Below are 15037 nucleotides of genomic sequence, written 5' to 3' on the forward strand. Positions count from 1 at the left end.
AGTGAGAAAACAACACTCGCTTACAAAAGCAAATCGCTATAGTATGACGTAAGCTCTAAGACTTTGCAGGAAGCACAGAAAGGTTTTTTTGCTATTAAGTTTTTTGGTTGTTCATTTTGCTATGTGTCTGAACTGCAATGTGATGAAAACATAGCAACTCCCAGAAGCGCGTTCTGGTGGTTTGATGGGGGCTAGATGCTTGGTGCCCACCTCAGCAGCACAGGGGGGGAAAACACAGCGAAAAAGCTCGTGGTTTGAGATTAGAAAGGGTAGATCACTGGATTCGGGCATCTTCAGAAGCACTGTTTTTAGGAATAACCATTTGTGTTAAGGTGCCATGTCTTTTGGGAGCATCTTTGCGGAGGTCTGGGTTTGGGACAATGAACCATCTGGTGTTGGTGCTGGATTGCGGGTATTTCTGTCCCAGTTCCTCACAGTAACCTGCCCTTGTGGGGCAGCTCTGCACGCCCCACGGATGCACTGGCTCGATCGAAGCTTGATGTGGAAGGCGGCTCCTTCCGGACAGCAGCCCCCTGCGTCGGATGCTGGACAGACGGCCTGGGCAGTAAGGGGCTGCCGTGCGCTTGGCCTTGCTGGGTGCTCCCCGATCCAGCCCGGCACCGGGGCAGAGGCTGCCGCACACCTCAGCAGCACCCCAGGGTGCCGGGACCGGGCCGGAGCAGCGCACCGGTGCCCGCGCTGAGGGGCAGCTTCAGCGGAGGGGGCGGCAGGGGCGCTCTGCCCCGGCGCCGCGGCCTCCCGAGGCCCCCGGGCCCGGCCCCGGCTGGGTGCGGGATGCGGGGGGGGGCTCCCTGCGGGGGGGCCCCTCTGGGCGGGGCGGGGCGGGGCGGGGGCAGCGGCGGGCGCCACGCAGCGCTTCCCGCTCGCGCGCGTGGAGGCGGCCGGCGGCGGGTTGGGGGGGGGCCGCATGGCCGGGGGCCGCGCCGCGCTGACGTCACGGCGGCGTCCGTGCCCCCGCGGAGCGCGGGGCGGCGGGCGCGGAGCGGAGCGGGCGCTGCGCCTGCGTGGCGGCGGCGGCGGCGCGATGGGCAGCCCGGCGGCGGGCTGGGCCGAGGCCCCCGCCAAGCGCGCGCGGCTCCAGGGCTCGGCCGAGGGGCCCGGCGGCGGCGCCGCCGCCGACGGCGACCCGCGGCTGTGGGACACGGAGCGGCTCTGCCAGCACCTCTCGCGCAGCGGCGTGGGCGAGCCCAGCCTGCTGCGTCGCTTCCGAGGTAACGGCGGCCGGGCCGGGACGGGGGGGGGAAGGAAGGAAGGGGGCGGCGGCGGCGCTCCCCGCAGCGCTCCCCGCAGCGCTCACCGCGTGCTTGTCCCCGCAGAGAGCGGCGTCACCGGGGCCATGCTGCTGGACCTGCCCGCCTGCGCCCTGGAGGTCACGCGCGTCTGGTGAGAGGGGCGCGGGGCGGGCGGGGGGGGCCGTGGCCGCGGGAAGCCGGACGCCCCCGGCGAAGCTCCGTGGGGGTTCCCGAAGCGGCCCTTGAAGCCTGAGCGGGACGCGCGCCGCGAGCGCCCGGCTTTTCCTGAGGGTTTTCCCCTCGGCAGCGAGCGATCGCCGCGCCGAGCCCGGGAGCGGCGCTGGCGCAGGGCTCCGAGGGGGCACCCGGCTGCCGGGGCGCCCCCCGTCCCCGCGGGCAGAGCCTGGGCGCTCACATTCTGACCCCGCGGCGGTTGCTCGGGCTGTAATCTTTGCTGCGCTCGCTACCCTAGGCTGGGCTGTTAAGAAGAAGGAGGCAGCGGCGTGCCCCCGCGGGGCAGGGGCCTGAGGGGGAGCCTTGCCTCCGGCGGGGAGCCCGGGGCAGCGGGGCGCCGGCTTCAGCACCGCCGGCACTGCCCTCAGCAGCGAGGGGAGCGGCAGCTCCTGCGACCCTGGTCCTCGGTCAGGTGGTAAATGTGCTTTCTTGCTCTCCGGAAACAGAAGGGAAAATAAAGGTCCGACGTGTCTGAGGGGCCTAGCTGCGCCCTGGGGTCTTCCTCCTCCACGTATCTCCGAATCCTCTGCTCCTCTCACGTTATTTTCTATTGTTGTGGTTAGCGGTACCAAGGCAGTTCCCTGTGTGGTTATTTGGCAGGTGTGCACAAGTGCAGGGCTGTGCTTGCGTCTGGAGGACTTTGAGCGTGTTGGCGTGTGGGTTGGTTGCTTGGAGGTAAGGTTGCCAGAGCTAACAGTGTGCTGAGGATGAAGGGCCCCATCTCTACGATGTCTGGAGATTTGGCTGGAGAAGAGCGCTGTCAGCTTGAGAAGGGTGCGCTCGGAGAGGGAGTGTCTGGGTGTGTCCGCTGGCGGGGAAAGGAGAGCCCGTGTGGCTCAAGGTGACAAGGCAGAAGGGTCGTGCTTTGGAGGAGGTAAGATGTTGGCAGGAGTCAATATTAAGATGGTTTTGGGTTTTGTGAGAACGGTTTTAACTTTAAGCGTGCAGGTAGGAATGGTGTGGAATCGCAAGGAAGGTGGCTAGAGGCTTTCTTAGTTTCTGTTGCCAAAGGCATTTGTGTAGCGGAAAGAACAAGCAGAGAGTGGTTTCTGTTTATACACCACTGGGAGGCTGGCTGCTTTTAGTACCTCGGTGCCTGTTTGAGCATCAAGTGCCCATACTGGGTGCCTGTACGTACAGGACAGACAGAGGCTGCTCCAAGGCTTCTCGGAAGCGTGTAGGTCGAGTCCTGTTGGTGCAGTGTGTACCCAGCGTAACGGTGTGGAGCCAAACGTTCATGAATAGCTCCCAGTCGGTGCAGAAACTGGATGGGGTGTATGGAATGATGTGTTGGCAAGTTTTGTACTGTAAGGTGTTTACTTCCGTGCAGCCTGACATCTTGATTCTGTTGAGCTGAAAATATTGCCAGTTGGATGAGAAATTGCTAGAGCTGTTTGCTTTTTTTTTTTTTAATAACTTCTGCTTGGCTTTTCAATGAAGAGTGATCTTTCCTGTGCTTTTTTCCATTGCATGCCATGTCCTCCGATAACTTTAATAATTTCTCTGTGTCAGACCAGTAATGACTGCACACTTATAGTATAGTTCCCTGTCATTCTCAGACATACAGAGAGGAGAAGTTGGGACAGCAGGGGCCTGGAGGCTGAGCTAGGGGTTGTCTACGCGTTCTCCTGCTCCTAGAAGTGGATGTTCCGTGCAGAATGAGGTGTGGTGCACATTAAACATAGGTGGTGAGTGAGGCTGTCTGGTTGACATCTCTGGAATAGTTAAGTTCCTAATGGGTGCAGTAGAGGGGCTATGGGTTTTTTCTTCCTTGTCTGTGGTGCAAGGGAGGGCATGGGTGAAGCAGGAAAGGGTAGAGGGGAATGAATGAGGAAATGGCAGTCTTCACCCTTTCAAAGACAGCTGCTTTAAGGGCAGTTTGAAGAATTACATCAGCCACACCCTGAGAAAACTGTATTAAAATATGATTTGTTTGTAATCTTCTGGTTGAGACAGTCCTATATTATAGGCACAATGTAAACAACTCCTTGCTGTTGTTCTTTCTCTGAAGATCACTAAAGAGCTCTTTGTGATTTTATGCTCACCGTGACCATACTGGCAATATGCTTTGTCTTCGCAAGACCAAGCCCCAAAGTGGGGTCAGCATTCATGGAGGCAGGAGCCAGCGACTGGTAGGTAGGTCAGGCATGGACTTTCCTGCCTCTGTAGCATCCATCTGCAGCACCAGTCTGGTGGGGGGCACCTCTGTCAAATGTGTCCTGCAGTGTAGAGAGCTGTGTTAGCATTGTGTAATACAGCCCTGCTAGAGGTGAGTTTCTGGAGGGGAAAAAAAAAAAAAAAAGCACATCTGGCTATGCTCTTCGTGGACAACATTTGCACAGGTAGTTGTATAACAAACTACAGTGTAAATAGCACGGATGTGTCCTTTGCTCCTTCTGTAGCTGCAGTCACTTCTCAAGTAGTAGTGGGTAAATGCCCATGTGCCATCCCCCGTACGTACCTGATAATTTTCCAGTGAATATTCTCCTTGCTTCTGAATTTCTGTGGCATTTAAAAGAACAGTCAGGTGCTTCCAACCAACAGGCTGTGCCACGTACTCAGCACTGGGAGGAGACGTGCTGTCTGTCCCTTGCTTAATGCTCAATACTGCTTTGTATTGCCTCACCTTCCCGTAAATGTGACTATGTTCATGTACTTTGTGTGACCCAAAATGTCCTGTTGAGCAGTTGTTATCTGATGGCACGGCTGTATGATGGTGTCAGTGTACCTCCTGCTGCATTATGGCTCTTTCAAAAACATGATTGTGACATTTGATCAGCGTTACTAGCATGCTTTTAAGTGATATCCCCCAAAGACCCCTCAGCTGTATTTAGTAAAGTGGGGGGTCATCTTTTTACATCAGGTTTGGTGTTTAAAATCTGAACCGTCCTGAACTGTTTTTGAGGGTGGTGTTTGGTTATCACCCCAAGCGTTCATCCTGTCCAAGTTAGCCAGACGCGTAGTTGCAAAGGTTATGTGTTTCTTACAGACAGCAGTTGAATGTCCTTGGTCCCGTTTTCTGGACAGACCTCAAAGAGCTGTTGCAATTGCGTTTCCTGGGAGCATGAAGATAGATATGTGCAAGCTTCAGTTTTGGTGGCTGCAGAAGAGTTCCTCTGCTCTTCCACCATGCCCAAGTTCTTCATCTTATCATAGCAGAGAAGGACAGGCATGTGCAGGTGGTCCTCCTCTTGTCTTCAGTTTTAGCTGTTTTCTTTTGCCCTGTAAATAGTGGCCTCGTTCAGGAACTCCCCTGTAATTATCTGAGAGTTTGTGACCATTCCTACAGGTTGAGCTGCTCGAGGTGTGAAGTAACATGCTGGTCTGAGCGTCACTGCCAGTGCTTTCTATCTTGCTCGCGAGCAGAAGCAGATGAAGGCTTGCAAGTGACAGCAGCACAGGCTGCAGCCAAGAACTCCTCTGCTGGGGACAGGGATATAAACAGGTTAAAACAAACAAAAAAACTCACCAGGAGCTCAGGCATCATATGCATTTAATATTTTTATGGACTGTGAATTATTAAATGATTGAGATGAAAATATTCAGTAACTCTGGCTGTATTTGTTTTTGTTAATAGTTGGCATTTTATGGTATTAATTTCTGTTAAACTTTAACTTCAAAGACTGATGTAAAGCTGGACTCAGAATGGTTAATTGCTGAAGAGTGCAAAAGGTAACAAACTGTGTTTTATAGTGGTAAAGTGTTTGCTCTTGTACTGAGGCTGAAACCAGTTTGCTCAAGGACTTAACTTGCAGACAGAGTTAACAGAAGCGGGTGTAATGAAGTGCATTATCTCTTCCTCAGGACTTGTCTTGCCTGTGTTCTAAGTCTTCTGTGACTTCAGCAGAGTGCTCTATTGAAGGTTTATGCATATATCTTGAAGGAGACCTTTAATGGTTTATTAAAAATAACAGCAAAATATCTTTATGAACTATAAGAATTGGTTCTTAGCAAAATTGCATCTTCTATGCTTCAGTGGTTCAGTACACTTATACTGCTTCACAGACAACTTCTGTGGTATTTATTCTCTTCCTTGTCTCTTTGACTTTAGAAGGATAAATGCTTTCAGTATTTTTCTGAAAAAGCCACAAAAATATGTATTTCCATAAAAGAGTTAATGTACATCAGAGTAATATGAACTCACACAAGTAATTCCATATATACTGTCAAGGAAAATACCTAGCAAACTTTGCTCTCAAATAGTCTGTTATTCTTTTATTTCTAGCCTCCCAGCTGAGAGATTGAAGGTGCTTGCCTGCCTGAACAAACTGAGACAGACAGTGGATGTAATGAAGGTAACAGTGGTGCTGCCTGGGGGACTCTGCTTCCAGCGCCTTGCTGGCACTAGCAGCGAACTGTGTCTTTCCACTTCCCCTCCTGTTGGTTCTGTCCTGCCAGCCAGCACTGCAGTGGTGCTTTTCCTTTGCAGAGCAGCATGCTCCAAGCCCTTCTTCTCGATAGTCAATGTTCTTTCAAAAACCATGTTAACCAGAAAAATTGTTATAATCAGCAGCTAAGAGCTTGATGTGGGCACCTGGTGGTTGTGGGAGATTGGATGAGCAAATGAGCTGCTGTTTGAAATGTGAGAAGCTCTCCTTTCACGTCTTCTGTCTTGTGGAGTGTCCCCTTCTCGGTTTTTGTTAGTTTAGCCTCAGGTCTGTGTTAACAGACTTCTGTTTACTTCCACTGCTTGTGGTGTCCGACAGTTTCTCACAGTGGTGTGTTAGTTTAACCCAGGCCAGGGCAGCCCATGAGCACGCATCCCTCTGTTGTCTGTGCATCTGACTGCAGCACTGCCAGTTTGGCAACAGGAGTAGAGAGAACACAGGAAAAAACTTATTTGCCTCAGTATTTTACTGAGATAAGTGTATCATGAAATGGCTTTATGTTCTCTTCTGATGCAAGGATTAATTCTATGTGTTTGTTATTGTAGAAGTCATTGAGTCATTGTTCAGATAATGCAAACCTAGAGGTAATCAGGGAGTACTTCAGATTTTGTCTTGGGTTTTGTGTTTTCTTTTATGAGAAAGACTAGAATCATAATTTCCACCCTGCAAAATCTCACTTGTTTAAAAAAACAAAAACAACAACAACAAAAAAAAACAACAAGCATTGTCAAGCCAGACACTTCTTATTGGGTATTGAGAGCAGCCCTGAGGAGAAGGACTTGAGGGTGTTGGTTGATGAGAAGCTCAACACGAGCCGGCAAATGTGAGTTTGCAGCCCAGAAAGCCATCTGTATCCTGGGCTGCATCAAAAGCAGTGTGGCCAGCAGGGTGTAGGGAGGGGATTCTCCCCCTCTGCTCTGCTCTCTTGAGACCCCACCTGGAGCCCTGTGTTCAGCTCTGGGGTCCCCAGCACAAGAAGGACATGGACCTGTTGAAGTGAATCCAGCGGAGGGCCGTGAGAATGATCAGAGGGTTGGAGCACCTCTTCTATGAAGGCTGAGAGAGCTGGGGCTGTTCTGCCTGGAGTAGAGAAAGGTCCAGGGAGACCTTATAGCAGCCCTACGGTACCTAAAGGGGCTACAGGAAAGCTGGTGAGGGACTCTTTGTCAGGGAATGTAGTGGTAGGACCAGGGGTAATGGCTTTAAACTAAAAGTGTGCAGGTTTAGAATAGATGTAAGGAAGAAATTCTTCACTCAGAAGGTGGTGAGGCACTGGCACAGGTTGCCCAGAGAAGCTGTGGATGCCCTATCCCTGGTCGTGTTCAAGGCTATGCTGGATGGGGCTTTGGGTAGCCTGGTCTGGTGGGAGGTGTCCCTGCCCATGGCAGGGGCTTAGAACTGGGTGATCTTTAAGGTCCCTTCCAACCCAAACCATTCTATGATCCCAGACACGTATTGCAGTACCTTCCTTTAAGTGGAATAGCAGATGTAGCTAGACAGTGGTTTTCTCAAGTGTTAAGTATTGAAATTAAACAAATGCAAGTAACACTTTTAGAGATTTTTGTCTGGAATTCCCTCGCCACCTGAAATGCACAGCTTTGTCTTTTCTGATGTCATGCCTAAGTAGCTCTCCAGGATAAATCTTTATATAGGATAGACAGGATATGCCCCTTTTAAAGGTGAAATCAAGTAATCACCAATACCACCTCTCCCACCAAATACCTGACCCTACTAGATACCCTTTACCTTTGTGCCTGTTTGTTTTCAAAGTCATATTTTAAATGTTGATTGCATTGTTGTTTGGCTTTTGTAGGTTTTTAACGATCCAGTTCACGGGCATATTGAAATGCACCCTCTTCTTGTTCGCATCATTGACACACCTCAGTTTCAGCGCCTGCGATACATTAAGCAGCTGGGTGGCACTTACTTTGTTTTTCCAGGAGCCTCTCACAACCGCTTTGAACACTCTTTAGGGTAAGGTAACATAGTCTTGTATGCATCTCTCTTGTATTTCCCTGAGATTGGTTCCACTGGTGTGGAGTGCCAGCCAAGGTACATTATTTACCTTTGAGGGTTTATGAAGACTGTTGTGGTGGCATTTTCTGTCACATGAATCTGTCTGTTTATCCTTCGTGATTATAGGCTGTTCTCTTGGACTTCATTTACTAAAGAGTGGTAAAGAAATTCCCAATATGGATCAATGCTTTCTGCCTTTCTTTTCCTTCTGGTAATGCTAATTAGAGACTGTGAGTGCTGTATGTTCTCCCCAGCTGAAAATTGAGTTTAAAAGCATAAGCCTGGGAAGAGTACTGAGGCTGCTATAAATGACCTGTCAGACAGATGCAATCCTCTTAGATTTCCCAGAACAGATAAAATGGGCTTTAGTTGTAACGTTTGCATTTGTAGTTAAGTGTGCTTCATGCAATCGATGCCAAATTGTCAGGCTGTTAGCAGTAATATAAGTTAAAGAGAAACAGGTCATGGACGTGAGGATTTCCAGGGTGTTGCTAAATCATTCGCGCTCCACAAGAATGCCAATTAATGAAAAGTTTAAGCTTGTTTTGAAGGTATATCCCAAGGCGCAAAGAAATTAAACTTAATCAATGTTTTTATTCAGGTGATCTGGCCAGCCTAAACTTGCATTTGTAGTACTGAAGTCTGGCCACTGCCCCCCATGATGCTAACAAGATGTAAATGACTATTGCAAAAGGATCACATCAGTAAGGCGGAATTGAATTGACTGTATCTGATGTGTCTGAAGAGAAAAAACACAAGGAATATTAACAAAGCATACAAACCAGAAACCTGAAAACTCCAGATGTAGCAACAACCTTTTCTTTCAAACGGTTCAATTAATCCATACAGATAAACTTAGGACAGTTATTCTCAACTTGTATATGGTTTTGAAGACTTCTATAGGGTTAAAATAGAAGAGAGGGGGCTTTGTGTACTTACTGGCACAGTAAGAACAAAAATAAAAAAACAGCAAAATTTTGTCTAATAAAAGATAGAATACAACAGCTCGGTTGGAAGGGACCTTCAAAGATCATCTAGTCCAACTCTCCGACCTCTTCAGGGCTACCCAAAAGCTAAAGCACAGTAACAACTGCATCGCCCAAATGCCTCTTGAACACTGACAGGCGTGGGGCATCAACCACCTTGCTAGAAAGCCTCTTCCAACCTTCGGCCACCCTCACAGTCCAGAATATTTTCCCGATGCCCGGTCTGACCCTCCCCTGGCACAGCTTTGTGCCCTTCCCACACATCCTGCCATCGGTCCCAGGGGGCAGAGACCGGCACCTCCTGGGGAAGCCGCAGAGAGCAGCGAGGTCGCCTCTTGGCCTCCTTTCCTCCAGACTGGACCACCCAGGTGCCCTCAGCCTCTCCTCACAGGACAGGCCTTCCAGCCCCTTTTCCAGCTTTGTTGCCCTCCTCTCTCAAGGACCTTAACATCTGTTTCATACTGTGGGGCCCAGAACTGCACACAGTATTCCAGGCAAGGCCCCACCAACAGAAAACAGAGGGACAATCGCCTCATTTGACCGGCTGGCTGGGCTGTGTTTAATGCACCCCAAAATGCATATTTTTTTTCCCCCCTTGGCTGCCAGGGCTCGCTGCTGGCTCGTGCTGAGCTGCTGTCCCCAGCACCCCCAGGCCCCATCCAGCTGAGCTGCTCTCCAGCCACGCGTCTCCCAGGCTGTGCCCGTGTCCGGCACTGCTCCGTCCCAGGGGCAGCACCCGGCCTTTCCCTTTGTTGACTGCCCCATGCTCCCATCTCTCCAGGTCCCTCTGCAGGGAGTCAGCAGCACCTCCCAGTTCAGTGCCATCAGCAGACTCGCTGAGGATCGTCCCACTCCTGCCGGCAGATCGCTGATAAAGATGTTGAACAGGCCTGGCCCTAGAAATGAGCCCTGGGGAACGCCGCTGGTGATCGGCCCCCAGCCAGATGCAGCCCCGTTCACTAGGGCCCTGTGAGCTCTACCATCAAGACAGTTCATCACCCAGCATAGTGTAAAACCATTTGTCACAGCTATTGTTTAAAGAACAGCTTTGTTCTCTAAGTGCTTTTCAGTATCCCCCAGGACAATCTTCTCCACAACTTTCCCAGGGACTGAGGTTAGACTGACAGATCTGTTGCTTTCTGGGTCTTCCCTCCTGCCCTTCTTGTCGTTGGGTATAATGTCAGCCAGCTTCCAGTCAGCAGGGACGCCCCCAGACTCCCATGACCTTTGGTAAATTGCTGAGAGGGGTCCAACTCTAATATCCTCATATATCTAATAACTCCCTCAGTACTCTAGAGTGAATCTCTGAGGCCCCATGGACTTACAGACATTGAGCTAATACAGCTCAGATATTACCTTCTGTCATAAAACTTTTTCTTGCTTTAAGATGTTCAGCAAGTGGAACTCTTGGAACTGTTGAGGCGAGTAGAAAAGGAAGCTGGGGTAGAGCTCATGGACACTTTACAGGACTGCTTGTCTTACATTCATTCCTGCTGTTTTCATATTGTGAGAACAGAGGGCCTATTCACTGAAATTAAATGAATAAAAGGGAGTGAAATAATTGTCATAAACTATTGTTAAAATAGGAAAAAAAAAGAAGAACAAAATGCCTTTGTGACTGTTATGGACCTTTGCTTTTGCACTGACATAAAGTAAAAGGATGAGGCGTAAGCTGAGGTGCTTCAGGAAACACACTGGCAATAATGTAATGAGCTCACACAGTGAAGTTATTCCATGGCTGTCCGTTATGAAATATTACCATACTATATATATATATACATACATTATGAAATACTACTACTGCACCTACTGAGGCATCTGATGTAGCCTCCTGTCAAATAAAGGAGTAAGACTACTTACTTGTGTGCTGAGGGAGCTGTCAGAGGTGATTGCCGAACTGCTCTCTATCATCTTTAAAAGGTCTTGGAGAACAGGAGAGGTGCCTGAAGACTGGAGGATAGCCAATGTCACTCCGGTCTCCAAAAAGGGCAAGAAGGAGGATCCGGGAAACTACAGACCAGTCAGTCTCACCTCTGTCCCTGGAAAGGGAACAGCTTGTTCTGGAGGCCATCTTCAAGCAATTGGAGGAGAAGAACGTTATGAGGAGTAGTCAGCATGGATTCACCAAGGGGAAATCCTGCTCGACCAACCTCATTGCCTTCTATGACGGCATCACCAGCTGGGTAGATGGGGGGAGAGCAGTGGATGTCATCTACCTTGACTTCATCAAGGCTTTTGATACTGTCTCCCATGACATCCTGCTAGCAAAGCTGAGAAAGTGTGGGATAGAGGAGTGGACAGTAAGGAGTGGGTTGAGAACCGGCTGACTGGCCGAGCTCAGAGGGTGGTGATCGGCGGCACAGAGTCTGGCTGGAGACTTGTGACTAGCGGTGTTCCCCAGGGGTCGGTACTGGGTCTGGACTTGTTCAACATCTTCATCGACAACCTTGATGAGGGAATAGTGTCTGCCCTCAGCAAGTATGCCGATGACACAAAGCTGGGAGGAGTGGCCGATACACCAGAAGGCTGTGCTGCCGTTCAGCGAGACCTGGACAGGCTGGAGAGCTGGGCAGGAAGAAACCAAATGAGGTTTAAAAGAGCACGGGTAGAGTCCTGCACCTGGGAAGGAACAACCGTGTATATCAGTACAGGCTGAGGGATGACCTGCTGGAGAGGAGCTCTGCGGAGAAGGACCTGGGGGTCCTGATGGGCGACAGGTTGGCCGTGAGCCAGCAGTGTGCCCTGGTGGCCAAGAAGGCCAATGGGATCCTGGCGTGCATTAAAAGGAGCGTGGCCAGCAGGTCAAGGGAGGTGATCCTCCCCCTCTACTCTGCCCTGGTCAGGCCTCACCTGGAGTACTGTGTCCAGTTCTGGGCTCCCTGCTACAAAAAAGACAGGGATCTCCTGGAAAGAGTCCAGCGGAGGGCCACAAAGATGATACGGGGCCTGGAGCATCTTCCCTATAAGGAAAGGCTGAGAGACCTGGGTCTGTTTAGGCTGGAGAAGAGAAGACTGAGGGGGGATCTTATCGATGTTTATAAATACCTGAGGTGTGGGAGACAGAGGGATTTGGCCAACCTCTTTTCAGTGGTTTGTGGGGACAGGACAAGTGGCAATGGCCATAAAATGGATCACAGGAAGTTCCACAACAACATGCGAAAAAACTTCACAGTGAGGGTGACAGAGCACTGGGACAGGCTGCCCAGGGAGGTTGTGGGGTCTCCTTCTCTGGAGATATTCAAGACCCGTCTGGATGCCTACCTGGGCAGCCTGCTCTAGGGAACCTGCTTTGGCAGGGTGGGGTTGGAGTTGATGATCTCCCTAGGTCCCTTCCAGCCCCTACAATGCTGTGATTCTGTGTAGACTAGCTCAATCTGCTAGGGGAGTGTGTTTTCCTGTGGGTTTTGAGGCCATAATGACTATAACAAAGCAAATGTCTGCAAGGTTGGAAATACCTGAAGCTTTGCTTTAATTAAGGGGAGAATGCTGAGGAAGTTTAAACTGGAAGCGAAACAGAAGGCTGATTTTAACTCATGCGTTTATGGGAAAGAAGATGCAGGATCTGCTTAGACCTGTCAGAGTACCATGTTAAGATACTGTTCCTTCCATGTTTTGGGCATGTTATCTCTTGCTTTTTTTGCATTCAGATGCGTTACTGATGGCTAAAGCTCTACTACAGGAAAAAAAATGTTTCTGTGATCATCTTCCAGGTCAGGTTTTCATTACGTGTTGTGTGCTATGTTTCAGGCAAGTCTGTGTCTTAAAGTAGCGAAATAGAATAGGTGAACTGCTCTTTTCCTGTTCAAGCTAAAATGCTATTATATTCACTTCCTTTTATTTATATATTTATTTTTGTCCTGCGACAGGGTGGGGTACCTAGCAGGATGCCTGGTTCGTGCACTGAAGGAGAGACAACCAGAACTGGATATAACCCAACGAGACATCCTCTGTGTAGAAATTGCGGGTCTTTGTCATGATTTGGGTGAGCGAGCAACAGTTGAGCTGGCTTGTTTCTCTTTGAAAGCTAACCTGAAGGAAGAGTTGGCTGTGAGGACCGAACATGAGAGCTGTTTCAGGCTCCTCAGTTCATGACCATCTTCCAAGACAGGATTAATCTGTTCCTGTTTGGTTCAGAGTACCTCTGTAGAGGCAAATCCACTTGGTGAATATGTAGCCACTCTTAGCCAGTTTTTTGTGTTGTTTTCATACAGTGTTTTACAGTTCTTCCTCAGTGGTCAAGTGCTTCCTTCCATGATGTCCTCAAGTCTCTCAAAACCTCCAGTAACATCTCGGAGAGAAAATTAGTGGCCCTTTCAAAATTTGTTATTCATTTATAACGCTGTTTATTTTCTTCAGAGCTGGTACAGAGCAATTAACGTACTCAGTGTTACTGCAATACTTTCCTGTGGTCTCAGTAATGTTGGTCTCATCTATGTTAAGTGCAGTAGTACTTAAGGTGATGTGTTAGTGAGGTGTACTTGCTGTAGTTGAATTTTCTTCATAGATGATGTCAAGATCAAATCAAATACAAGAGAATGCAGATACTCAGCTTGCTCAAGATACTTTTATTGACAACCATGTCTCAGATTAAACCTGTGTAATCTTTATATCTAAGGTCACGGACCGTTTTCACACATGTTTGATGGAAGATTTATTCCACTCGCTCGTGAAGGTTTGAAGTGGAAGGTAGGCATTTCAATACTAAAGTAAAAAGAGAAAACTCACATTCTTAAAGGGAAGATAATTCATCTTTAAAGATTGCCAATGTTTGTGAGCATACAGTGACCATCATCTTACTGCATCATTTTCATGGTATAACTGAAAAATAGAAAATTGTTTCATGGTCTTGTAATGATCTTCTTGTTCCTTTGTTTGTTTGCGGAATTTCTGCCCTGTTAGTGTGACTGTGAATGGATACAGCCTTACTAGTGAAATAAAGGTGTGATAAGTAAGCGGGGGCTGGTGACGTTTGTCACCAGCATCTCCTCCCTGAAGGTGAAAATGCTCTTTTGAGCTGCTCTGTAATGTCTTGAGATGGGTTTGTGCAAGCATCTCCTCCACCACCTCTCACTGGGTGACACTGTGGAAAAAGAAATGTCTGGGTCTTGTCATTTCCTGTGGTGAGGTACTAAAGAGGCAGAACTCATTAGTGCTTCACTGATCATTTGAAGCCTGCGTCATACCTTAAAACATGTAGTGCTAGCTTTCTCCAGCACGTATTTTACAGATGTGAAACAACTGGGAGGTTCCTTTTCAGTTTAAGATGTTGGTTCAAAGCCAGGATATTTTATACAGTGTTTAGAACATAATCTTTCTGAAACTTTGAGCTGAAACTTTGAAAACAAGGGTTGTTTTCTCTTAACAAAATGTAACACAGTCCTTTCAGGCTTTTGTCAGCTATTAAATACTAGGAAAATCAGCTGAGTAAACTTGTTAATTTTACTGCACTGCAGACTTGGTTAGTGTTTTTGTTTGTTTGTTTCTGTTTTTTTTACATTGTAACAGTTACTGCTGTTTGTTAAAAATGTATAAGTAAGTGTTCTCAGTGGAAGAGCTTGTTTCTGGACTCTGTAGACAGGGTGTTTTCCTGTTGTGTAGATACAAAATGAACAGAAAACGACCCAAGTGCTGTGCTTTCACATTCCCATGCTCAGGTGCCCTTCCAGGGTTAGGAGAAAGCTGTGTCACCACAGGAAAGGTGCATGAACTTTGTAATGTAACATTCAGGTATTTTTCACAGCACGAAACTGCTTCTGTTGAAATGTTTGAGCACTTAATCACATCCAATAGACTAGAAGAAGTCATGAAGTCATATGGTCTTGTCCTGGAAGAAGATATGACCTTCATCAAGGAACAAATAGGAGGGCCTATAGATGAAAACATTTCTGAGAAATCGGTGAGTCACTGTATTTCTACTGTGGTTATTCCAACAAATGTCTTACATTTTACTAAGAGAGTAGGTAGTTTTTGCTTTTTTTACAATTTATTTTCTATATTTTTGTGAAGACCCAGTAAATTATGAGAATCCTTGCAGGAGGGATTCTAGAGAAGAGCGCTATTTTATTTCTTTCTTTAGGTGGTAGTTTTGCTATGTTCCGTGCTCACATCTTCCTGTAGAGTTCTTGCCTCAAAGTCTTCAGATTAGAGGAAATGCATTTAC

The 15037-nt window shown here is 48.5% G+C and overlaps 1 protein-coding gene across 2 annotated transcripts in view; it reads left to right on the forward strand.

The window, feature by feature from the left end:
* The first annotated feature begins 893 nt into the window (after positions 1-893).
* The window catches only part of SAMHD1 (SAM and HD domain containing deoxynucleoside triphosphate triphosphohydrolase 1), a 32645-nt gene continuing 18501 nt past the window's right edge, over positions 894-15037 (forward strand). For both annotated transcript variants that reach the window (XM_080558476.1, XM_080558477.1), the window contains exons 1-7: positions 894-1232; positions 1338-1404; positions 5713-5782; positions 7689-7849; positions 12744-12859; positions 13493-13563; positions 14618-14773. In XM_080558476.1, coding sequence (XP_080414602.1) covers positions 929-1232; positions 1338-1404; positions 5713-5782; positions 7689-7849; positions 12744-12859; positions 13493-13563; positions 14618-14773 — 945 coding nt within the window. In that variant the 5' untranslated portion in view covers positions 894-928. The remainder of the gene's footprint in view (positions 1233-1337; positions 1405-5712; positions 5783-7688; positions 7850-12743; positions 12860-13492; positions 13564-14617; positions 14774-15037) is intronic.

The sequence above is a fragment of the Anser brachyrhynchus genome (genome assembly GCF_964034855.1).
Source record: "Anser brachyrhynchus genome assembly, chromosome: 16".
NCBI lineage: Eukaryota > Metazoa > Chordata > Aves > Anseriformes > Anatidae > Anser > Anser brachyrhynchus.